Source organism: Tursiops truncatus, chromosome 15, assembly GCF_011762595.2.
Source record: "Tursiops truncatus isolate mTurTru1 chromosome 15, mTurTru1.mat.Y, whole genome shotgun sequence".
NCBI classification, from domain to species: domain Eukaryota; kingdom Metazoa; phylum Chordata; class Mammalia; order Artiodactyla; family Delphinidae; genus Tursiops; species Tursiops truncatus.
In genome coordinates, this window is record NC_047048.1 from 54,421,384 (window position 1) to 54,448,657 (window position 27,274).

The 27,274-nt window shown below is 41.6% G+C and overlaps 1 protein-coding gene across 16 annotated transcripts in view; it reads right to left on the reverse strand.

Annotated features, from left to right (window-relative positions):
• The window catches only part of SHLD1 (shieldin complex subunit 1), a 99,059-nt gene that overhangs the window by 46,629 nt on the left and 25,156 nt on the right, over positions 1-27,274 (reverse strand). For 2 of the 16 annotated variants that reach the window (XR_004522032.2, XR_004522033.2), the window contains exon 3: positions 1,533-1,691. The exons of 11 other annotated variants lie outside the window; for them this stretch is intronic. Coding sequence is in view for 3 of the 5 variants with exons in the window: in XM_033839567.2 (XP_033695458.1) it covers positions 3,448-3,614 (167 nt within the window). In the remaining 2 variants the exon portion in view is untranslated. 3 more of the 16 variants (XM_073792701.1, XM_033839567.2, XM_019941463.2) reach the window with 3 other exon arrangements.

The window sequence follows — 27,274 nt, forward strand, 5'->3', positions numbered from 1 at the left end:
ACCACCAATGGATGACAACTTGGAGGAGTGTCTGGAAGACACAAAGCACAATGGGCAAGATAGACCATAAAACTCAAAGGTGCGGGACACCCACACCCCAACCAGCTGAAAGAAAATGGAATGCAAAAAGTGAGTTTTCTAGCAGAATCTGAAATGATCCTGCAGTAAGAGCAGGAGGAGCTGGAAGGAGAGAGTGTGGGGAAAGGAAGAGGAGGAGGTCTGTCTGGATATTATTTAAAGGGATCAGTAGATTTGAGCCAGGTCTCCCCTGTCACACACCATAAACATGTTCCTTCTCAGAGCTGCCAGCTCCGGTGTGTGTCAGCAGGATGCAACACGAAAAGCATGGGACACTGATGTGCACAGTGACATTATTTGTAAGAGTAAAAATATTAATAATAGCTGGCAAAAATGGTTAATAAATTATGGCATATCTATATAATGCAATATTTTTCAGCAATTAAAAATGATATTTTTGAATTTAGATGATATCAGAAAAGGCTCATAGTATAATGTCTAAAGAAAACAGACAATTGGCAAAAACTGAATCAGGTCTGTGGAATAATCCACAGTGGAGCTCTGTATAAATGTTGATTTTTCTGATTTTGATAATTGTACTGTAGTTGTATAAGAGAATGTCCCATTTTAGGAAGTACACACTGTACTAAAGTATTTATGAGTGAAGGAGCATTATGTCTACACTTACTTTCAAATGATTAAGTGAAAAAATAATATAATTCTCAAATGAATAAGAGAATGATGAAGCAAATGTGGTAGAATATTCTCAATGGGAGAATATGAGTGCAGGGTATAATTTTTTAGAAAAGCAAATAACCCAATTTAAAATAAAGAGCCAGTGATATGGACAGATAATTCACAGAATAAATTAAAATATCTAAGAAAATTATATAGGATGATGCTCAAACCTTACTAGTAATCAGAGAAATGCCAATTAGAACAATGAGTTCTTGTTTTTCACCCATATCAGTAAGGATGTGGGAAAACAGTCACTCTCAGACATTTTTGGTACAGGCTTTTGGAGTGTTAGCAGTACTTATGTAACAAATTTGGAAATGTGCATGTCCTTTGATGCAGTAATTCCACCTTCTATGCACCTATTCTACAGAATGAAAAAAAGCAGCATGCAAAATTACACATAGAGAATGACCCTTATTTGGTTAAAGAAAAAAAAAGAGCTACAAGTAAATCACAAAAATGGTGACAATGATTAAGGATTATCACCAGGTTTTAAAAGGAGATGGTTTTCTTCTCAGCATTGCTTTTAAAAATGTATGAAATACTCAAACAAGCAGGAAACATACAAAACTGAAAACAGCAAACCTCCATGTACCCAGCAACCATAGTTAAGTGATGTTAACAGTTATGAGAAAATAAGTCATCAGATATATTTGAAGACCATCCCAACTTCTTTCCATCCTTTTCATCCTAGAGTTTCTTCTTTCTAAGCTTTCTTCTTTAAGTTTGTTTGTATTTTACAATGTTAACCTATTACCGTTATAACAAATACGAACCTTTAGAAAAGCAGCGTTGAGTGGAAACAAGCAAATCATTTGCACACTGCTCAGAATGCCTGGGAGACCTCGGTAATTCCCTCTATTTGTTATTGGAGAAACTGGGGTACTGTCAGGTGCCTCCACTTGCATGCCATAAGATTGGCTAGTTACAGGTCTCTGAGTGGAAACAAAATGCCATTTAGAAACCAGTAGATTTCACATCTGAATGCCCAGGTAACTCTTCAGTGGATCAGTACCTGGTGAAACAGCAGTTGCAACATGACTGAGCCGGAAGGAAGGCCTGTGCTGATTACCTTTCTTTCTAGTACAACCACTTTGTTACTGTTGAAGAATTTAAGGTCTAGAGCAAGCATGTGACTTGCTCAAGACCAGACCAGGAACTCATATAGGGGAGAATAAAGGAAGGGCTCTACCAGCAGCCTGGTACTGGATCTCTCTTTCCCTTTTTGGAAAATGAGGGCTAAAAGGCACCATAGCTTTGAGAAGGTGTTCCCAGGATGTTCCACTGAAAATAGGTTCCCTCCAGATTTCCCACACCTTGAGCCTGGTCAGTGCCCCCTTCAGTGGACACAAGAGAAGGGGCTTTTCCCTTGTACTGGGTCCCTGGTCTTGTTCAGGTTGAGATTGTTCATCCAAATCCAAAAGTCTGCTTGGTGATCAATCTGTGCCTCTCAGGTATCAGCTCTTTGGCCCTACTGTATGATAAGAAACTATATAATTGGCCTCATTGTTGGGATTTAAGGACACACACATGAACACACACATTCACAGCCCCACAGCTCTGGATTTTCACTTTATATGTCTCAAGAAGATGAACAACAGAAGCAGTAAACATCAATTCACCTGACCCAACATGATGGACTTTTAAATGAAATGACCACCTGACCAATAGCCCACATGGTTGCCAAGACTCCAAGATGACCCCTAATGATCCCCATCTCCTGGTATTCACACTCTTGAATAGCCTCCAACCATGCTGTAGTGGGGTAGGCCTGTGTGACGCATAGAACATGGTAGAAGTGATGGTCTGTTGCTTCCAATATTAGATTATAAAAGGCACTGTGGCTTCTGTTTTGAGCACCCTCCACCTCTCTCTCTCTTTCTCTTAACTCACTTGGGGAGAAGTCACCTGCTTTGTCTTGAGGACACTCAGCAGCCCTGTGGAGGGGCCTGGAGAACTGAAAACTCCAGCCAGGAGTGACATGAGTGAATCTTGTTGGAACCAGATCCTCCAGCTCCAGTCAAGGCTTTGGCTTGACTGAAACCTCATGAGAGACTTAGAGTCAGAAGCCCCCAGCTAAGCCACTCCCAGATTTTTGACCCCCAGAAGCTGTGAGGTAATGAATGTTTGTTGTTTTAAGCTGCTGAATTTTGGGGTAATTTTTTATCACTCCCAATAGATAACTGAGATCACTGTCCCTCAATACCCAGTATGCTACAACAAAGTTTTTACCAAATTATATTTTAGAGGTTAAGAAATGTTGGTCACAGACTTCCACAAGATTTTTTTTTGAATTTTATTTTATTTATTTTTTATACAGCAGGTTCTTATTAGTTCTCTATTTTATATAAATTTATGTATTTATTTTTATTTGTTTATTTTTGTCTGCACTGGGTCTCCGTTGCTGTGCACGGGCTTTCTCTAATTGTGGTGAGCAGGGGCTACTCTTCGTTGCAGTGTGCGGGCTTCTCATTGTGGCTTCTCTTGCTGCGGAGCACGGGCTCTAGGCACGCGGGCTTCAGTAGCTGTGGCGCACGGGCTTAGTTGCTCAGTGGAATGTGGGATCTTCCCAGACCAGGGCTCGAACCGTGTGCCCTGAATTGGCAGGCAGATTCTTAACCATGAGCCACCCAGAAGTCCCCATAATTTCTTATTTTCTCAGTTGATTAAACTCTGATAGTAAAAGATGTTTCAAAGGACTACAGATTGTTGCCATAACCCAATACCTGAGCAAACTGTGCCTTTCAAAGTAGGACTGGGAAACTCTCTCATAAAGGTTTTCAGGATGCTGCCTCCCAGCAGGCTCCCCCTCAGCAGGATGCTAAAATCCTCCATGTGCCTCTCAGATGGCTCTGGATCTGGGACAATACATCAGGCTCTTAGGTATGGCCTGGCTGGCTTTGTCATCCCTGGTCCCTTTCTCCAGGACACGGTAAATCAAAGGCCCAGGTTAAAGCTTACCCATCAAACCCAGAGATGAAAAGAAGACAAGACAAAAGGAGACATAAATAAAACCTTTCCCCTGTGAGACAGCATGACAGCAGCCTAAGCGATCATTTAATATCAGCCTGCAGTAACATTTTCCTCTCTTTATTTTATGAACTTTACTTGGACTTCCACAGCCATTCTTTTTTAAACCTACCCGTGACAAACAACTCTGAGTTTGCTGATAAATATATCACTGTGGGAAAATGTCTTCTAATCTGGACATTTCAGAAATGGGTTGCTTGGGTTTTCTATCACTAAAGGGTAAATTTAAATTCTAAGACAGCAGAGACTGTATCTAGTTCACACTTTCTCCCCAGGAGCTAGCACAGTGCATTTATTCACCAACTATGAATTTACTTTCCATCTTTGAAGGTCTATCAGTCAAAGGGTATCTGCTGAGTACCTATGGGTACAGCATGGTGGAAGGAGCTGTAAGGGCCATGAAACTTAACATGGCATAGACCTGAGGCACTGAAAAATACTATCAGGTCCCCATGTGTGTCCACTGGAATCCAGTAGTTCTTTAGGCATAAACACAAACGTGTGACTTTCTTAGCAAATTACCTGCTATTTAAATAGTTTATAGAGTTGCTATGGTGCCTGAAATCAATAAACATTCATTGAGTACTTATTATATGTAATGAAGACAAAGCAGTTACAAAGGTGAGCATTACAGTTAACAAGCAAAGTTTGAGATTGAAAATAATGGATAAAGGTAAAAGTATAGATGATTTTTTTCCTTCTAATGTTCTGTATTTTCAAAGTGTCCTAAAATTAGCATGTATTGGTTTTAAAAATCAGAAGAAAATGAATGGTATTCCTGAAGGGGTGGAATCAGGTGAAAGGGGGAAAAATATTAGGCAAGTCAGCAAAAATGAGTCAGGGAAAGGCGACCTCTGCTGGTGAACCATTACGATGAAGAGCACGAGCTTTGGAGTCTGCAGGTCTGGGTTCAAATCTCAGCATTGCTGCAATATTAGCTGTGTCTGTGGGGAGGTAATTTTGCCTTTCTAAGCCTCAGTTTCCTGATCTATAAAATAGGGATAATAGTGTCTTCTTTAGGTAGAGAATGAAGATTAAATGAGATAATACACTGAAGGATCTCAACTCAGTAAATGGTGGCTATTATTTCTATATTATTATGGGTGACAGTGAGTGATATCTGATACAGCTCTTGGTGTTACTATAACAACCCCAGATTTCTCTCCTGATACACAGCTGTAGAGCTCTCTCCTACCCCATTCTTCTACCACTTTTCTTTTTTACTGTTTTCTCTTCTCTTTTCTCCGCTGCTTTTGTCTCTGCCAGTTGGAACCAGTAACACTCACTGGGGTGCTTAGGTCTGCAGGCGGGCCGTAGTTTAGTGAGGCAGGGCCAGATAATGTGGTCCACAGTTCCTGCCATCCTGCCAACTCAGTGTGTGATCTCAAACCTCTTAGTCACTCTTGGCAACTCTGTCATCTAACTTATAAAATGGAGACAAGATCTCTGCCTTTACTTACTACAGAAGAATAGTAGAAAAAGAAATCTAAGTAAATAACCTCCAGCAATGACAGACTAAGTGGTACCAGACTTGCACTTCTGCTGTAAACAACTAGAAAACAGGACAAAATGTATGGAACGACTGTTTTCAAATATTGGACACGGGTAGTATAAGACTTTGACCCCTGAGAAATGGGAAACAAAACAAGATGTGCCTACAACTGCCCCAGCTTCCTGCCTGGAGGCACTTTTTGGACCACAGTGCAGGGAGTGGGATCCAAGCAGAGCACAGCAGTCTCCACAGTGAGGAGACAGAGATTCGAGCTTAAGGTACCTAGAATTTGTGAGGCTAAGTTCTAGAGAGAAGGGAGCTACACAGAGAAAGAGATGCAGAGACTGGAACAAGGATTCTTTTTGAGTCTTCCACTGAACACTAAGCTGTGCACATTTATGGTTAAATTCCATAAAGCCAGGTAAAGCCAGGGAGGGAAGCTGAGTTGAACAACTCCAAGAACTTGCACAGGGCTAGGAGACCTCCATGTTCTGACAGCCACAGTGGAGAGACCTTGTTGAACATCCAGCGTATTCAGTAGAGACCCAGAACGGGCACACCTTGGTAGTAAGCTAAACTAAGTACAGAGTAAAGGATACTCCAAAATCTCTCTAATGAACTTAAAAACAAGCCTGAAACCATCAAGTTGATAAGCAAGTAACTTAACTGCCTGCCAAAACAAACTTCAGTACTTTTTAAAGACAGCAAAATCCAGACACTTAACAATGTAATATCATGAAGTCCAACCATCAAGTAAAACTTGATGGAGAAGAAGCAGTAATAGGTATTCTGAAAAAACCTGGCTCATTTCTAGATAAGTCCAAAACAACCACCAGTCCTTTTTGTTTGTTTCTTTTTGCTTTGTACTTTGAGGAAATAGTGCTGTAAATATATTACTATTTCTCTAATTGTTATTTTCTGATATTTGCATTTTCTCCTCTTCCATATAAAAGTATAGAAGAGGCTCTTTATCACAGAACTAACTTTACAAGCAAAGGAAAAATGTACTAATTTACTCCACTAAAACTAAAATTCTTCCAGCCTCTATGCGCATGTCACCTGTCAGAGAACTTTCCTGGCCATGGTGCTTAAATTGCACCCCATCTCTTATGCTGCATGCCTTTTCTTCATAGCACCAGCTGATACAGTATTTATTTATTTGTTTTGTTGTATATTTACCCCTTCTGTACCACCTCCAAACAGGACCCTGGTAACTAGAATAAAAGCTCCTTGAAGGCAGGGTCTTCATCTATTTTGTTCACTATGTATGCCCAGTGCCAAGCACAGGGCCTGGCACATAGTAGATGCACAATAAACATTTATTGAATGGATAAATGAACAAAATCCACTGCATTTTAAAAAATCCAGTCATCAGGGGTTCAGGTAAACAACTGATTACAATATGGAGAAAACAGAAGAGAACTCAGCGTGTTGGTGAGGCATTAACACCTGGTGAGAGAGATACACATGGAAAAATTACTTCTCATTAACCTAATGATTTGCTCTAGAAAGCAGAGAGACATTTTAACTGAGCTTGAATCTTGGTATAATCTACTAAAAATATGATCCACAAACTTTACAGAAATCTCTCCACCACAGAAAATTTAATCAACAGAAACGAATAGCCAGCCACCCATTCACTTGTTCAAAGATATCAGAATTTTTAAAAATTGAAGGAATCAAATTTCATGCATCATAATCTCTAAGAAATAGTTATTAATAGTATTTATTACCATTTCCCAGTTGCCTATTAAGTACCAGGGCACAGTAAGCAGTGCTTTATATGCTCTGTACATCAAAGCGTCCTGAGTGCTGGCCTATAAACTCATGCTGGGCCATGATGAAATTCTCACCAGTCCACGGCCAAGTGAGAAAACTTGTGACTAGAGAAGCCTGATCGTGATTTTGGGATTAGGTTCTTCTTCCATTTTGGATATTAAAATATCGTGTCTTTCACAAAATGATGGGGGGTTTGTGGAATGACTGGTATAGGCTGTTTTTTTGTTTGTTTGTTTTTGGGTTTTTTTTGCCATACGCGGGCGTCTCACTGTTGTGGCTTCTCCCGTTGCGGAGCACAGGCTCTGGACCCGCAGGCTCAGCGGCCATGGCTCACGGGCCCAGCCGCTCCGCGGCATGTGGGATCCTCCCGGACCGGGGCACAAACCCGTGTCCCATGCATCAGCAGGCGGACTCTCAACCACTGCACCACCAGGGAAGCCCTAGGCTGTTTTTAAGATCTTTCGTTGGCAAAATAAAAAGTTGGGCCAATCTCTATTGGGCCTCAAAAAAAGGAGGAGGAGGAGGTGAGAGAGGAGGAGAACCCAAACTGTATCCAAACACTGCGAAATGTCTCCAGGGGGCAAAATCACCCCTGGTTGAGAATCACTGGTATGGAGTGAAAACTTGAGTTATCTACAGAAGTGAGGGAGGATGGATGCATTGTTGTAAGACATAGAATAACAGTAATTAGAAGAAAATTTGTCCTGGCCTGTAGCTGGAGCTGCCGAGGGCCATTCTTGGTGGCAGAGTGGCAGTCCCTTCAGGAGCAAGCTGGAGTGTGGCACTGGGGACCCACCTCACATGAGACACACAGCTTTCCCAACATGGACGCCACTAATCAGACACCTGACCGAAGGGATGTGCCCACAAAGGGAAAAGGGGATTTAAGTGTGAACACAGAACAAATAAATCTAATTCTAAGGATCTGTTTAAGGAGAGCATATCTGTTCCCCACCCCCATAAATTATTTATCTATTTTTATTTTTTTTAATATCTTATTGGAGTATAATTGCTTTACAATGTTGCGTTAGTTTCTGCTGTACAACAAAGTGAATCAGCTATATGTATACATATATCCCCATATCCCCTCCGTCTTGAGCCTCCCTCCCACCCTCCCTATCCCACCCCTCTAGGTCATCACAAAGCATCGAGCTGATCTCCCTGTGCTATGCAGCAGCTTCCCACTAGCCATCCATTTTACATTTGGTAGTGTATATATGTCAATGCTACTCTCTCACTTCGTCCCATGTTACCCTTCCCCCCTGTGTCCTCAAGTCCATTCTCTACGTCTGCATCTTTATTCCTGCCCTGCCCCTAGGTTCATCAGTACTATTTTTTTTTTTATATTCCATGTATGTGCATTAGCATACAGTATTTGTTTTTCGCTTTCTAACTAACTTCATTCTGTATGACAGTCTCTAGGTCCATCCACGTCTCTGCAAATTGCATAATTTCGTTCCTTTTTATGGCTGAGTAATAATTGCATTATTTATATATGTATCACATCTTCTTTATCCATTCTTCTGTTGATGGACATTTAGGTTGCTTCCATGTCCTGGCTATTGTAAATAGTGCTGCAATGAACTTTGTGGTACATGTATCTTTTTGAATTATGGTTTTCTCAGGGTATATGCCCAGCAGTGGGATTGCTTGGTCATATGGTAAATTTATTTTTGGCTGCGTTGGGTCTTTGTTGCTGCACACGGTCTTTCTCTAGTTGTGGCAAGCTGGGGCTACTCTTCACTGTGGTATGTGTGCTTCTCATTGTGGTGGCTTCTCTTTGTTGCGGTGTGCGGGCTCAGTAGTTGTGGTGCATGGGCTTAGTTGCTCCACAGCACGTGGGATCTTCCCAGACCAGGGATGGAACCTGTGTCCCCTGCTTTGGCAGGAGGATTGTTAACCACTGTGCCACCAGGGAAGTCCTTATTTTTAGTTTTTTAAGGAAGCTCCATACTGTTCTCCATAATGGCTGTATCAATTTACATTTCCACCAACAGTCCAGGATGGTTTCCTTTTCTCCACACCCTCTCCAGCATTTATTGTTTCTAGATTTTTGATGATGGCCATTCTGACTGGTGTGAGGTGATACCTCATTGTGGTTTTGATTTCTATTTCTCTAATGATTAGTGATGTTGAGCATCTTTTCATGTGTTCGTTGGCAATCTGTATGTCTACTTTGGAGAGGTGTCTATTTAGGTCATCTGCCCATTTTTGGATTGGGTTGTTTTTTTGATATTGAGCTACATAAGCTGCTTGTACATTTTGATGATTAATCCTTTATCAGTTGCTTCATTTTCAAATATTTTCTCCTAATCTGAGGGTTGTCTTTTTGTCTTGTTTATGGTTTACTTTGCTGTGCAAAAGATTTTAAGTTTCATTAGGTCCCATTTGTTTATTTTATTTCCATTACTATAGGAAGTGGGTCAAAAAGGATCTTGCTGGGACTTCCCTGGTTGCACAGTAGTTAAGAATCCACCTGCTAATGCAGGGGACATGTGATCCAGCCCTGGTCCAGAAGATCCCACATGCTGCAGAGCAACTAAGCCTGTGTGCCACAACTACTGAGCCTGTGCTCTAGAGCTCATGAGCCACAACTACTGAGCCCACGTGCCACAACTACTGAAGCCCATGTGCCTAGAGCCTGTGCTCTGCAACAAGAGAAGCCACCACAATAAGAGGCCCGCACACTGCAACAAAGAGTAGCCTCCGCTCATTGCAACTAGAGAAAGCCCGCATGCAGCAACGAAGACCCAACACAGCCAAAAATAAATAAATTAATTAACTTTAAAAAAAAAAAAGGATCTTGCTGTGATTTATGTCATAGAGTGTTCTGCTACGTTTTCCTCTAACAGTTTTATAGTGTTTGGTCTTACATTTAGGTCTTTAATCCATTTTGAGTTTATTTTTGTGTATGGTGTTAGGAAGTCTTCTAATTTCATTCTTTTACATGTAGCTGTCCAGTTTTCCCAGCTCCATTTATTGAAGAGGCTGTATTTTCTCCATTGTGTATTCTTGCCTCCTTTGTCAAAGATAAGGTGACCATATGTGCGTGGGTTTATCTCTGGGCTTTCTATCCTGTTCCACTGATCTATATTTCTGTTTTTGTGCCAGTACCATACTGTCTTGATTAATGTAGCTTTGTAGTATAGTCTGAAGTCAGGGAGCCTGATTCCTCCAGCTCTGTTTTTCTTTCTCAAGAATGTTTTGGCTATTCGGGGTCTTTTGTGTTTCCATACAAACTGTGAACTTTTTTGTTTTAGCTCTGTGAAAAATGCCATTAGTAATTTGATAGGAATTGCACTGAATCTGTAGATTGCTTTGGAGTATAGTCATTTTCACAATGTTGATTTTTCAAGTCCAAGAACAGGGTATATCTTTCCACCTGTTTGTATTGTCTTTGACTTCTTTCATCAGTGTCTTATAGTTTTCTGCATACAAATCTTTTGACTCCTTAGGTGGGGTTTATTCCTAGGTATTTTGTTGTCGTTGTTGCAATAGTAAACGGGAGTGTTTCCTTAATTTCTCTTTCTGATTTTTCACTGTTAGTGTATAGGAATGCCAGAGATTTCTGTACATTAATTTTGTATCCTGCTACTTTACCAAATTCATTGATTAGCTCTGGTAGTTCTCTGGTGGCATCTTTAGGATTTTCTTTGTATAGTATTATGTCATCTGCAAAGAGTGACAGTTTTACTTCTTCTTTTCCAATTTGGATTCCTTTTATTTCTTTTTCTTCTCTGACTGCTGTGGCTAAAAATTCCAAAACTATGTTGAATAATAGTGGTGAGAGTGGACAATCTTGTCTTGTTCCTGATCTTAGAGGAGATGCTTTCAGTTTATCACCACTGAGAATGATATTGGCTGTGGGTTTGTCATATATGGCCTTTATTATGTTGAGGTAGGTTCCCTCTATGCCCACTTTCTGGAGACTTTTTATCATAAATGGGTGTTGAATTTTGTCAAAAGATTTTTCTGCATCTATTGAGATGATCATATGGTTTTTATCCTACAATTTCTTAATATGGTGTATCACATTGATTGACTTGCATATATTGAAGAATCCTTGCATTCCTGGGATAAACCTCACTTGATCATGGTGTATGATCCTTTTCACGTGATTCTGTTTGCTAGTATTTTGTTTGCTAATGTTTTGTTGAGGATTTTTGCATCTATGTTCATCAGTGATATTGGCCTGCAACTTTTCTTTTTTTGTGACATCTTTGCTTGGTTTTAGTATCAGGGTGATGGTGGCCTCATAGAATGAGTTTGGGAGTGTGCCTCCCTCTGCTACATTTTGGAAGAGTTTGAGAAAGATAGGTGTTAGCTCTTCTCTAAATGTTTGATAGAATTCACCTGTGAAGCCATCTGGCCCTGGGCTTTTGTTTGTTGGAAGATTTTTAATCACAGTTTCAATTTCAGTGCTTGTAATTGGTCTGTTCATGTTTTCTATTTATTCCTGGTTCAATGTTGGAAGGTTGTACTTTTCTAAGAATTTGTCCATTTCTTCTAGTTTGTCCATTTTATTGGCATATCGTTGCTTATAGGAGTCTCTCATGATCCTTTGTATTTCTGCAGTGTCAGTTGTTACTTCAAGGACAGCATATCTGTTAATGCTATCAAGATTTACTCTAAACAGTAGTTAGTATTCATTTCATGGAATTAAAATGGGTTGCCCATTTTTGTGCAAACATGTACATTCAGCTCCTTTCTACTATTTTGTTGTACATCTAGTTCTTTAGTGACTTTTTATAAAGCTGTCACTTTTATCACTTATGAACACAGTTTTAGAAAGAAGAATCCACCCCAACACTTCTCACCTCCTCTTATGAAAAATTCTTTTATAGTTCCACCTCTGGAAGAACATTCTAATGATGCATGTGCCACAGCTCTGTATCTGCCACTATGGAAACTCATTTAAAAAGGCCACCCCCCTTAAATTCCTTCATGGCATATTAATTTGACGTTCTAAAACAAATATTTTACCATGAATTAACTCCTAGCAAATAGTAAGATCAACCCAACTAACCTGACTTCTATAGCCCTTCCGCCATCTGTAAATGTTTCTTATACATTCTTAAAGGGATCTTTTGTTAGTCAATAGGCTTTATTATAAATATTCTCCACTAAAATCTACTAAATCACTAATATTTAAAATAAAGCAATATAGTTCTCAAGATATGATTCTATTAATGAGAGTATTCATTCACCAAATGCATTGGGTAAGATATGTTATGAGGAAACCCACTACCAGATTGTCTGTGAGAGTTAAAAAGTGGGGATGACCTAAACATCCACCAACAGACATCACATCAGATAAAGTATGGTCCAACCATACAGTGGAATACTCTGCAGCCACCCAAAATATGAGATTTACATGTACTAAAATGGCAAGATGCCTTAATATAGCATTAAGTGAAAAGAGTAAGATACAAAATGCTATGTATAGTAAAATCCCATTTGCATTTCTAAAAAACAGATACATGAGCTGTTTGTGTTATGTGTAATATATGTGGTGTATGTGTATGTGTGTATATGTATGTATGGGTAAGTATAACTATATGTATGTATATGCTTATAACTGCATAGAAAATATCTGGAAAGATGCACAGAAGTTATTTATGATGATCTCTAGGGAGAAGTACTGAAGAGACATGAGACTTTTATATTTCATTTCATACCCTTCTGTGTTATTTATTTAAATAAATTTTTTAAAAGGATGACTAATGTCTTCATCACTAATATCATAACTATCATACATATACCAAAGTGGGGACCTCCCTCCAAAAATGTCGCAGCAAGTCTGCAACAAGAAAGATATGCGTTGGATTTTCTCTACAGCTCATTGCCTGAAATCACTAATGGCTTCCAGGGCACGAATCCTGAAGCCTGACAAAGAAAGGCTATAGCTTTAAAAAGGAAGTCTCCAGGGCACTGCTTTTCCAGTAGTGTTCAAATAATTCTAGGGTTATCTGGCTTGCCAAATTGGGAACATTCCACAGAAATAGGACTCTAACTTATGAAACTGCTTTGAATAATGTAGTATCCTATATATTATTTTCAGAAATATTTTCAGAAGTCAGGAGTTTACACTGTATTTCTGGATTTTAATTATTTAATACCAAAATGTTATCATTGTCCCAATTTTGAATCACAATTCAAGCAGAATCAAATGTGGCCAAGAGCTGCCCTTGGCCCAGCATAGGAAAGGGACCCAAGACATAGAGCACAGCCTTGCGGGGCTGCAGCTGAAAGCAGTGGGCACTGTCCCAGCATGTGGCTGCTAGCCAGCTGACTTCTAAGCTAGTGTGCTCATGAACACAATGAGGATTCAAGGCAGAAAATTACAGGTGATGGTTACAGGACAACTCACTTGCTCTCAGGTACTGAAAGCAAGTCTTGCAGTGAAAGACACAATATGTGGCGTATTAGTGGAGAAGATGGTGACAGGGCTGGCAACCATCAATGCCACTTTACACCCTTTCTCACCCCAAGTCACTCAGTTTACATCCCCTGGGTGTACAGAAACAAAAACAGGGGATACAAATAAGGAATGTTGGTATCTTAACTAATCAGCACAGCATAGGCAGGCAAGATGGCTAGGAAAGTCAATTCTCCCATCACTCTGAAGAGACATAGTGATGCTGGATCTCTGTCCATAGCCAGAAGCAGATGCCAGCGACCTCAACAGATCCAGGGACAACACTGTGGGCCTCTGTTCCACTTCTATCAAGATTATTGTTTGATTTCTTTTAGCCCTAAACCCAATTCCTTCAGAACTTGGGAAGTAGTTTATCAAAACTCAGGCCTGACTGGTAAGAGTAGAAATGGGCACAAGGCATTTATTGCAGATGATACGCGTTCTCACAGTAATATAGGAAAATGATCAGTGCTCTTAACCATCACAAGAGATGGACATATGATAGAAGAAAAAGAGACAAGTGTCTTAATTTTCAACAGGGAGGAAGAAGGTATAATCCAGAAATCTATACATTATGGACCATTGAGCCTGATGCTTAAACAAGAGTTAAAAGTATAGAGGTGAGGACTGTCATTTGTGACACCTGTTGTGTGTCCAACCCCATTGGTTAGGTGTTATTAGCCCCATAAAACAGATGAAAAAACTGAGGCTCAGAGAAGTTCTTAACATGCCTAAGGACACCCAGTAAAAAATGATAAAACCCTTTAAGCCCCAAAAGCTGTACTTTCTCTCCATTCAACAAAGAAAAGGAGGTTGCCAGGCCCAGCCATGTGTCCTACAACATTAGGCTCACCTCTGTCTGATCACAAATTTAGCAGACAGTTCAAATATTTACATTCTTACTTTGTTGCCTGCCCCAAAGTACCTTTTTCCTGTCTAAAGAAACCGAAAAATGTACCACTTGTAGAAAGGTCTAATTTCTTTATTTCAAGAAACTAAAAGGGTGATGGGGAACTGATTGATAAAGGACAGTGAGCAGGGGAAACACAGTCATGTTACAGTAGCTTCATGACTGTTAGACCAAGAGTTGAGCATCAGGTACAGCTTTCCTATGTCTGGCAAAACAAGATTATCTTCTGGGAGGGAAAGGGGGCATTTGGGGACAGTGTTGTAAGATTTTTGTTTTTCCCTCAGCTGATCACCGTGGGATGCTGCCAGGGTTCCTGCTGCCCGGACTCCACAAGATTTCCCAGGCTGGGCAAAGGCCTTATTCACCACCAGCACATAACTCTCTTTTCAGTAAATAAACTGCCAAAGAATCTGAATATGTGGCATCTCTTGGGTTGTTTGTTGTTTTTCTCCTTGCCTTCAAACACTTCAAGCTTACCAAGTCAATAGGAAACATCTCATGCAAAGCTGAACAAGAGGGCTTCCCTGGTGGTGCAGTGGTTGAGAATCTGCCTGCCAATGCAGGGGACAAGGGTTAGAGCCCTGGTCTGGGAAGATCCCACATGCCGCGGAGCAACTAGGCCTGTGAGCCACAGCTACTGAGCCTGCGCGTCTGGAGCCTGTGCTCCGCAACAAGAGACGCCGCGATAGTGAGAGGCCCACGCGCCGTGATGAAGAGTGGCCCCTGCTCGTGGCACTAGAGAAAGCCCTCACACAGAAATGAAGACCCAACACAGCCAAAAATAAATTTATAAAAAAGAATTATTATTAAAAAAAAAAAAAAAGCTGAACAAGATCCGGCTTCTAAACATAAATCCCTGTTAGATGCACCAGCACATGTATCCACATACCTATGCCAGTGGAAAAATGTCAAGTGCACTGGTCTACAGGGTTAGGTAGGTGACAGACACCTTCATCTAGGGCAATGTCTGCGATGGAATTCCTGTTAGGCCATCACGGAAATGTTCTTGTACAGTCCCAGATTGGTTCCAAGACAGTGAAAGATTTTACAGGATGTGGCAGACCTTGAACAAACAAAACTAGCCTGCAGGGACCTTAAAGTCACATAGAAAGCACACAAGAGACTGAGTGGAAGATAGATTATTCTTTTCGGGAACTATACTAATGTTTTGCATTAATTTTAATGATCAAGTCATAGGAATAGGCAACTTCCTCTTTTGATTGAGGAGGAAGGAGACAGCCTCCCAACCCCTAGTTAGCAAGCCCATCAACACCTCCTCTTGTCATTGTTGTTTTATTCCTTTAAATGTTAAATCAAGGCCTAGGCTTCTGGCGGGGGTTCCCCCAAAACCGCATGCTACATTTGAGGCCCCCTTTTTCCCCCCGTGGGGAAAGTTTTCATTTTTTCTATCAGATTCTTTTTTTTTTTTTTTCGTCTGTCTGCACGGCTTGCAGGTTTGCAGGATCTTAGTTCCCTGACATGAGATTGAACCTGGCCCCAGCAGTGAAAGCACCGAGTCCTAACCACTGAACTGCCAGGGAATTCCCCAGATTCTTTCTTTTTAAAAACCATTTTTAAAAAATTGAAGTATAGTTGATATATAATGTTGTGTTAGCTTCAGGTGTATAGCAAGATGATTCATATATATATACACACATCTATCTATCTGTATATATACATCTATATCTATATATTCTTTTTCAGATTCTTTTCCATGATAGGTTATTATCAGACACTGAATATAGTTCCCTGTGCTACAGTAGGTCCTTGTTGTTTATCTATTTTATACATAGCAATGTGTATATGTTAATCCCAAACTCCTAATTTATCTCCCCCTTTGTCTCTGCTATCCCCTTTGGTAACCATAAGTTTGTTTTCAATGACTGTCAGTCTATTTGTTTTGTAAATAAGTTCATTTGTATCATTTTTTAGATTCCACATAGAAGTGCTATCATATAATATTTGTCTTTCTTTGTCTTACTTCATTTAATATGATAATCTCTAGGTCCATCTATGTTTCTGTAAATGGCATTATTTCATTCTTTTTTATGGCTGAGTAATATTCCTTTGTGTATATGTACCACATCTTCTTTATCCATCTATCAGATTTTTGAAGGAATCTTCAGTCAAACAAGGTGAAGAACAAATGTCCTCATGCCTCTCTGGTCTTCAAGAATGTTGCGTTGAAATTCAGCCCCTCTTGAATTACAAGTGTTTGTGGGCTTATTGAGCATATGCTTAGGGTGAGAATAAGCCCAGGACAGTGAAAAGGGAAGGCCAGGGCTGGTGATCAAGCCAGATGGGAGCCAGAGCAAAAAGTCACCCATTTCCCTTTATCCTGGCCCTGGCCCAGGAGTGTGTGTGACAGAGAACTTGATGGTGTCAGCCTTGGAGGAAACCTCGAGAAGCACTGCTGCTTGAGGGAACCACTTGGGCAATATTGTGTATGGTGGTCACTGACAAAGCTCTGGAGTGAGACTGCCTAGTTCTACCATAGCCTTGGTTAAATAACTTAGCTGGGCCTCAATTTTCTCAACTCTAAAATGGGGATGAGGGAGTTCCCTGGTGGTCCAGTGGTTAGGACTCTGTGCTTCTACTGCAAGGGGCACGGGTTTGATCCCTGGTTGGGGAACTAAGATCTCACATGCCACACAGCCAAAAAAAAAGAAATCTCTAAAATGGGGATGAAAACAGTATCTCTCCCCTTGCTTATTGAAGGATTACCTGGGATAGGGCCAAGGAAACAATAAATGTCAGCTATTGTGATGACTATTTATAAGTGACTTTATACTCCCCTTGTAATCATTCTCTTGTGTGACCTTTGCAGTGAGCACTTCCTGAGGGTGAGAGATGCATCATAATCTCTATGTTAATTCTCCTTTATAAGAACTTCCAGCCACATGTCTTAAAGGTACATTCTAAAAAAAAAAAGTATATTCTTACCTCTGCTACTTAACTATTTCAGAACTTCTATCTTCAAAGGACCAAAGAAAGTTTATTTCATCCACGTTTTTCTAATATTTTATCTTCTGTAGATATCGCATGAAGTCTACAATGATTTGAACATTTCTAACCTAACAGACAAAATGACAAAGTGGATTTTCCAACCTCTGCCATTGATAACACTCACTGGCTAAAAATTTCTCATATGTGTGATGCTTTGAACTTCTTTCAGTGCTTTCATAACTCTCTTTATTTTATTTATATGGTTCTTTACTTACTTATACCCCTACCTTTTCCCATCAAGGACTGAAGGTGGCTTTAAGGACACACAAAATCACAAGATAGCATAAAATAAAGACAGAGCCAAGGAAGAAAAACAAAGAAGAAAGAACACCAAAATCCCTGGGAATTGGGGAGAAAAAGGCCTTGTTCCTATTTCACAGAGAAGGAAAGCAGGGCACAGAACCACTAAATGACTTTTGAAGCTGTGTGGGTTAAAAGCTAGAAATATCATGGGCTTCCCTGGTGGCGCAGTGGTTGAGGGTCCGCCTGCCGATGCAGGGGACACGGGTTCGTGCCCTGGTCCGGGAAGATCCCACATGCCGCGAAGCGGCTGGGCCCGTGAGCCATGGCCACTGAGCCTGCGCGTCCAGAGCCTGTGCTCCACAATGGGAGAGGCCACAACAGTGAGAGGCCCGCGTACCGCAAAAAAAGAAAAAAAAAATTATTGTGATACAGCAATTTTTCTTATAGAAACATAGCTTGAAGAACAATTTAAGGTATATACAAGGGTTTAACCATAAGAATGTTGAACACAGCCCTTTATAATAGCAAAACATTAGAAACAGTGAAAATGATCAAAGATAGGCAACTGTTTATTTGTATAATGATTTTAAAAGTTGTTTCAGAGAAATATAAGGCATAACAAGGAAAAGGTGATCTGACCGGCATTTTAAAAAAAAAAGGACCAGTATTTCTTGAGATGTCCAACAGATTTTTTCACAGGAAGTTTTATTGAAATAAGCCTGAGAAATAATGCAGATAGATCCTGTGAACTTCTACCCACCTTCTCCTAATGTATTGTACTTCAAGCTGTAGTATATTGACATTGATAAATCCAACCATCTTACTCATATTTCTCAGTTTTACTTAAAATCATTTATGTGTATCTATACGATTTTATCACATGTGTAGATTCACACATCCATAATCACCATCAAGATACAGAATATTTCCCTCACCACAAGGATCCCTCATGTTGCCCTTTATAACCAGGCCCACATCCTTCTGCCCACCCCAATCCCTGGTGTCCACTAATCTGTTCTGAAATTTCTAAAAATACTGTCATTTCAAAAATATTATATAGGGCTTCCCTGGTGGCGTCATGGTTGAGAGTCCGCCTGCCGATGCAGGGGACAGGGGTTCGTGCCCCGGTCGGGAAGATCCCACATGCCGCAGAGTGGCTGGGCCCGTGAGCCATGGCCGCTGGGCCTGCGCGTCCGGAGCCTGTGCTCCGCAATGGGAGAGGCCACAACAGTGAGAGGCCCGCGTACCACATAAAAAAAAAAAAAAATTATATAAATGGAATACAGTATGTAGCCTCTGGGAATTCGCTGTTTTTTCCCATGCAGCCTAATCCCCTGGAGATTCACCCAAGCTATTGTGTGCATGGCTAGTTCATTCCTCTACTGCAGAGCAGTGCTTCATGGTCTGAATGCACCACAATTTAACAATTCTCCTATTGAAGGATAACTGGGCAGTTCAAGTTTTTAGCTATTATGAATAAACATGCTATGAACATTCATGTACAGGTTTTTGCACAAATCTAAGTTTTCAATTCTCTCAGATTAAATGTCCAAGAGTGCAATTACTGGATCATGTGGTAACTGCATGTTTAGTTTTATATAAGAAACTGCCAAACCATTTTCCAGAGTGGCTGAACCATTTTACATTCTCACCAGCAATGTATGAATGATCCAGTTTCTCTACCTCCTCACCAGCATTTGGTGCTGTCATATTTTTTATCTTAGCATTCTGATAGGTATCATTATGGTTTTAGTTTTCCTTGTGGCTAATGATGTTGAACATATTTTTACGTGCTTATTTGCCATCTGGATATCCCCTTCAGAGAAATGTCTCTTTGTGTCTTTTGCCCATTTTCTAATTGGATTGTTTATTTTTTTCTGTTGAGTTTTGAGGTTTCTACATACTCTAGAGATACTGGTCCTTTGTCTGATATCAGATTTGCAAATACTTCTCCCAGTGTGCATCTTATCTTTCCATCCTCATCATGTGGGTTTTCAGAGAGCAAAAGTTTTTAATTTTGATGAGGTTCAATTCATCAGTTTTTTGGCTGTTGTATTTTTCATTCTACCATTTACATTCGCTTCTTTTTCTAATTCTTCGCTGAGATTTTCTATTTTTCATTTATTTCCAGAGAATTTGTAATTGACTGTCAAGCATTTTTATGTTGGTTGCTTTAAAACCCTTGTCATTTAATTCCAAATCAGTGTGATTCATCTCACTGTTGGTGTCTGTGACTGCTTCTTCATTCAAGTTGTGACTTTTCAGCTCTTGGTTTGACAGGTGATTTGGGGTTATATACTGAACATTTGTCCACTATGTTTAGAGACTATTCATTTAGAGAATCTTGGTCCTATTTAAATCCTTCTTTTTAGCAGGCAGCCATTCTCTTTAGGTTCAGCACTCAGGTTCTGGCCTGCTTTCATGGGCTGCGGTCTAATTTTCAGAGACTCTGCTGTTCATTGTGGTTTGTCTGGTGCTGCTGAGGCCCCCACAGGTTCCTGCTGGTATTGTCTGAGGGCCTGGCCTGGCCTATAGGTGTTCCTTGGCAGGGGGAGATCTCAGGCCCCTGGGCAGACTTCCCAGGCAGGGCTGCTTGTTGAGGTGGGGTTCCCCTTTACAGTGCCCCCCTCTTTGCTGCTCCCCAGCTGCCAGAGTGAATGTGGGTAAAGGAGGGGAGTCTCAGGCGCATTAAGATAAAGGGACTTCCCAGGCTGGGTCACTTGCAGTGCTGGCAGAATCCCCCTGTTTGTGCCTCCTGGATGCCTAGGTCTGGCTTAGTAGGGGAGGGGCATCTTGGGCCCAGTGGAGGAGAGCACTTCCCCTGGTCACTTATTGCTACGGGTCTCCTATAGGCTCCCCCTTGCTGGGTGCTGGGTTCTCCTGATGATGTTGGATAGACAACCAGTCAATCATGGGGTGAGAGGAGTCTATGTGACCCCTTCTTGTTTCTAGATGTAGGTCAGGGTGCACTGCTCCTGGTCACCTTCTCTATGCTGTTCCTTCAGTCCTGGGGCCCCCAAAACAATTCATCTTCTTCTTACCACTGCAAATGTTCTACTTTGGATGCCACTTGCGTTTCCAGGGTGTATAGTTGTACTTAGCAGAGAAAAGCAGGGAGAAATAGGTCTACACTATTTTGTCAGATTACAAAAGATTTTTAAAATCTCTTACCTTTTAATGCGCCTATAATTTCATCAAATAAGGCATATTTAAATCCTTTGATCTTATCTTTTCAGAAGAAAATATAACATTTATTTGGCAAATGTGCAAAAAAAAAAGTCAGATAGCATTTTTTATATCTGTATTCTACCCTGTAATCAATCAAGCAAGATATGTGAAAAGGTGTCCTCAAATTATATAACATGTGCAGTAACTAGGCCTAATTAATAAGTCATTTTCTCAGACTTCAAATGAGTAAAATAATCTCTAACAACTTTGTTCATCTTTGTTTTAAGATGAAAAAACTCTGCAAAGAATGAATTACAAAGGCTTAACACATATGGTACATTTAAATTCTTTTTCTCTGTAAGGCTAAGGAACATGAAAAAAGTGGCCACAAGAGGGCAGCAGACTCAAACTCTGCCCCATAGCAAGAGCCTGCCAAGCACGTGCCCAGGCTCCAGACCCAGAGTAGCTGCTTAAGTATTACTGGCTAAAAACACAGGATATTATTTTAACCCATTCTCCCCTTACACTTTACTTCTAAAATGGCATTGGTCCATGGATAACGTCGTCATCTTTTTATCTATACTGTGCTTAACATGCCCCAATATTTTCCAAAAAGTTCTTTGTAGAAGAAAATTCTGGACATAACAATTACTGAATACATTGTAAAGAAATGAAGTTAAACCGCTTTCCTTGTTTGTTTTTAGAATTTATTTTAATCTTCCACTCGTTTGTATTATTTTGTAAGCAGGAAAAAACTCACAATACTATAAAATATAAGAATACAGTTTTCTTAATAGCTTTAAAAGACAGTCTTTAGGGGTATCCTTAAAACTGTAATCTCAGGCTTCCCTGGTGGCGCAGTGGTTGAGAGTCCGCCTGCCGATGCAGGGGACATGGGTTTGTGCCCTGGTCTGGGAAGATCCCACATGCCGCGGAGCGGCTGGGCCCGTGAGCCTGCACGTCCGGAGCCTGTGCTCCGCAATGGGAGAGGCCACAACAGTGAGACGCCCACGTACCGCACAAAACAAACAAACAAAAAAAAAAAACAAAAAAAAACAAACAAACCTGTAACTGCAGGCAGAGTGCACAGAAGTAAACAAGCCTCTTCTCCCACAGCAAGTGTCCTTGACACTCAAAGGATGATGAGAGATGGTACAGATCACAAATAGCATTCCTGAGCCTTAAAAATAATTCTACTCGGGCTTCCCAGGTGGCACAGTGGTTAAGAATCTGCCTGCTAATGCAGGGGACAAGGGTTTGATCCCTGGTCCGGGAAGATCCCACATGCCGCAGAGCAACTAAGCCTGTGTGCCACAACTACTGAGCCTGTACTCTAGAACCCATGAGCCACAACTACTGAAGCCGGCGTGCCTAGAGCCCGTGCTCCACAACAAGAGAAGCCACCACAATGAGAAGTCCGCGTACAGCAACAAAGCCCCAATGCAGCCAAAAATAAAGAAATGAATAAATAAATTTATTAGAAAAAGAATTCTACTCAAACTGTTATCACCTCTACTGACTATTTAACATTGTCTACAATTTAGCAGGCTAAAATACAGAACTATATGTATGTATGTATATATATATATTTTTAAGGGATAGAAAAGTCACAGAAGTAGTCTGTAAAGAGGGTCTCCAAGGAAATAGGAGTTGCCAGGTCACTATGTGACTTTCGGTGACTTTCTTCAATATCCTGGGGTTCAACTTCCCCTTGGAGAAAATGAGACAACTAGGAGACCTTGGTAGTTTTCAAACCTTTTTTTTTGGCCCTGACATCCTTTCTTCCAATGAATAATTATCTGGAGAATGAGCAAGAGTGGAGAGTCCAGGGCTCACTACTGTCTCCCAGTCCTGACCTGTAGCTCTCAAAAAGCTGCCTGGAGCACAGTTTGGGCACACTGGCCCAGAAGCTGTACCATTCTCTAACTCTGTGGGCCTTAATCATGTACACTTACGGTTTACCCTTCACTCCTTGGGCCACACAATTAGGACACATTGCTGCCTTCCAACAGTGGCAAGAAAAGAGTTCAAAACCCGTTTAGAACCTGAAAATTAAGCCTAGTTGGCTGAATCTGCATAACTCAATCCAGGAAGTGGTAACAAAATGCAGAGATGCATTGCCATGAAGAATACTCAAACTTCCCAAATAAAACCCATCAACTTGATATGTGATAGGAAGTTTCAGATTTTGTTCTATGATTTCTCAGAGAATTGGCTCATCAGTCTCCTTCTTTCCCTTCCTGAGTGTATCTTAGGTCCAGTTTAGAGGAGGCTCTGTCATTAGCTACTAGGTTGGGTACTATTTAATGCAGCTATAAAGAAAATGTCTTTAACATTATTTCCACGTCTGAAATATACCCTGACTCCTGTTTAAAATGACACCACCACATCCAAAATTCTACAGTTATTATGTAAATTCTTTTTGAGATTTTGAATTTAAGAGCTTATAATTTCTTATGGAAATAAAATATTCAAGAACTACAAATGGATACCACATAAATAGCAGAAAGGAAAAAGACATACTTATCTACTCTTAAAAAATAAATTCCTTAGATGAAATGCCTAAACACACAGGTTATAAAATGGCCTTTGAAGATTGGGATGTTGACAGATTCCAAAAGAAGAATAAGGAGCATCAAACCACCATTTACTTTAAACTTATAGCCACTCGTCAGCAGGGCCTTTAATCATCTAAGACACTGTGTTTAATATTCAACTTGCTATATACACTCAACTAATTTCCCCAACAACTGCTCTTAGAAGTTCAAGTTGGAGGAAAGGGCTGAGGTTTCCCACCTCCACGCTGCAATGTCAAAGCAACTGCAGAGGAACACTGTGTCCTGCATTAGAATACACCTTGGGTGCTCTCCAGGATAAAGGTTTGCAAGGGCTCTGATGAGACAGGCCACGTGAGCTACCCAGAGTTTATCAAGCTAGAATGGTACACACAGGACTGCACCTCCAGGAAGCCTTTGTGACCTTGAGTTTGAGAGGTTTCTCCAAACTATTTGCCATTTCACTCTGCACTTTCATTCTGTTTACTATATGCTTTCTTCAAGCCCAGTAATGAAAGAGAAAGGAAATGTATATCTAAGAGGCAGGGAGTTCAAGTCCATCAACAAAAATGTACTTGGGACTAATTGACAGGTTGAATTCATCAGTCTCTGGAGTGGACTGGAGCTAATCAGGGAGGGGAGAACACACTTCAATGAGGGAAACAATGCAGCTGAGGCACCAGGGCCTGACTCAGCATAGAAACAGGCCCGACTGGAACAGCAGGCCTGTGTTAATGAGTACTTAGACACCAGCAGGGGCTTGTATTCAGCTGGTGTGCACCTGCACAGCCTTGCCAGTTGTTAAAATATTGCAATACTGTTGAATTGGTTGTTAAATATTTTGAACAAATACCCCAGACATCATATTACACAGTCCTGAAAATGAGGCACAGGAGCCTTGCGAAGGGTTGGCAGGAAAGTGAAGTGGACCAGGACATCTCAAGGGGATTTAAATAGAGGACGTGAAGCCAACTGTGTTTCGGGAGGACCTTCTTGGCGTGTGGCTCTTCTGCCTGATCTCCCCAGGAAGCGCAAAGGCGGGGGTTTCACGATCCTGTGCTTGGCCAAGGTGGTAAGTTGTTGTTTGCTCCCCAGCAATTCATAGGAAGTGGCTAATCGGTCACCTCAGGACAGATGAGCTCTGTTTATTTAGACAGAGCCTGGCCTCACCTGCCTTTGGTACCCAGACAGAAACGACCAAGGCTTTGAGGTTTTTCTGACTAATACTCTCAGATTCTTATCAACCCGCGCACTTCTTGGAAAGCACTCTCAAGCCTCATATCCTTTGCCACGAATCCCCTCCCCCGGGGCACGGGCAGTGAGGTGGCAGCTGGGCACAGCAGATAAGGGCAGAGGAGTATCTGTTTCGCTCCCGGCACCTGAGCAGGAGCAGTTGGGGTGGAGGTCATGGCCGGAGAATGAGGAAGAGTTTTGCGTGAGGTGACGAGGGAGGAGGCAGAGCAGCGCCTTCTTCCAGAAGCTGGGTCAGTGACAGGCCCACAACAGAGGCAGATGCATGGTGACACGGGGAATCCATACAAAAGGAACCAAGTGCAGTGAGTCCCAGGTTGGATGCGCCCAATGCTGGGCGACTCTGGTGACTGCAATGGAAACTTTTGACCATTCACCAACCCCTAGAAGAGCAATTTCCTAACAACACACAGCAGCAAAAAGCAAACCAAGAATGAAGTTAGCTTGGGAAGTGGATGTGTTGAGAAGCTGAGACGGGATGGCCACCATCAGGACACCTGCAGAAACCAATGTGCAGATAGGCCAGGTCTCTGACAAACTAGGGATCCAGAGTTATTGGACTAGATTAAAACATGGGCCAAAGTCTCCAGATGGCTGGTGAGGGAGAGAGCCTGTAACCAAAGGCACCTTAGAACATGCAGTGAGGGGAGGAAAGCGACTCAATTTACAAGTAGAAAGTGAACCCTCAGGCTCCTGGACAGTCTGAGAAACACGTGGTGGAAGATGGTCAGCGCAGAGCCCATTGGCTGGACACTCAGGGCAGTGACTCCCCCAGAGGTTAAGGCTGTCCATCTCAAGTTCATGGCTTGGTAACGGCCAGATTACAAGTGACAACCTAAGTTTACTTTGTAGAAAATCTCACCAAAGGCAGATCTAGAATGTTTACAACAAAATAAACAGCTTTCCATGTAAGCATCTCCTACTGATGTCAGAATGAAGTCCTTTTGTGGTGGATAAACCTGAGCCCAGTTATTTCCATTTAGCATAAACTCTCAGATGCGGGCTGTTAAATAAATGGACGGCTGCCTCCCATTTGACCCCAGCATAATCCTTGCTCCCATCATGGCTCAAACATACCATTTCCACTTAGTTCACAGGAACCTCTGGGTGATCTGGTCCATTTTTAAAACAGTCACGAGTATTGTCAGTAATAAATGGCATAACCTACAAAAGTACTAGAGTGGCCGGGTGTACAGCCGAAGAAAATTTTTGAAAATATTTAAGTCTGAATAAAATAGTATCAAAACCTAATATTCCTACCTAAAATTACCCCCTCCCAAAATGAGTTGTTTGCTCTATCAAGCTAACAAACTTGCCTACATTTATTTCCAGCAGCTCCTCGTCCCAAGGGTATCAGCCCCTTGGTTACTTTCCAGGTTAGAAAAAAGCAAACTTGTCTCAAAGTATGACTTAAAATGCTGCCTTTGGATTCGCCCCAGCTTTGCCATTTAATTAGTGACACTGGGCAAGTTTCCTAACTTCTCTAAGCCTCATGTCCTCAAGTATAAAGTAGGGCTAATTTCCATTTTTTAGGTTTGTGGTAAAAATGGAAAGTGGCAAAGGTTTGTGAAACACTAAGCATGGAGCCCAGCAGCACAGAACCTGATGGGCAGCAAGTCCTCCACAAACAGAAGCAATCATTGCTCACCCATTCTAAGACATTCCAGAACGCTGTTGCGCAGAGAGAAATGCCCAGGCACAGAACCTTCCTTGGGGGACTGTGTGCATCCCAGCAGGAGTGCTGGGAGTGCTGCAGAGGGTCAGGCACAGCCACGGGCAAAAGGCGGGAGATGGACGCTAAGGACAGTTCCACTGGGAAAGGTCAAGCTCCGGGGTGGGGAGGGGAGGGGAGTGTGAGAAGGTGTGGGGGTGGGAAACCTAAACAGGATGCTTTTCAAGGACAGCAGACAGGCATATCCCCAAATCTCTCTCCTACCTGCCCTGATTCCAGAAATTGAACCTCTCTTTTAGGTTAAGGCTCAGTACTCTTAAAAACTGGGACTCCAAAAGCACAGAGGCGGGTGACTCATCTGTGTGTGTGTGTTTGCCTTGACAGAAGCGACAGAGTTTAAGCTGCTGCACAAGGGTCTATAACTTACTTTACACACGAGATATATATATATATATATTTTTTTTTTTTTTTTTTTTTTTTTGCCGTACGCGGGCCTCTCACTGTTGTGGCCTTTCCCGTTGCAGAGCACAGGCTCCAGGCGCACAGGCTCAGCGGCCATGGTTCACGGGCCCAGCCGCTCCGTGGCATGTGGGACCTTCCCGGACCGGGGCACGAACCCGTGTCCCCTGCATCGGCAGGCGGACTCTCAACCACTGCGCCACCAGGGAAGCCCCACGATATATTTTTTTTAAATATTTATTTATTTATTTGGCTGTGCTGGGTCTTAGCTGCGGCATGCGGGAATTTTGTCACCGCGTCCGGGATCTTTGTTGCAGCATGGGGGATCTTTTCTTTAGTTACAGCACGCAGGATCTTTAGTTGCGGCATGAGAACTCTTATCTGTGGCATGTGGGATCTAGTTCCCTGACCAGGGATCAAACCCGGGCCCCCTACATTGGGAGTGTGGAGTCAGACACTGGACCACGAGGGAAGTCCCACTTTGCACATGTTAAATGGCTGACAGTTCTGCCGTGTCTCCATCAGTTACACATTT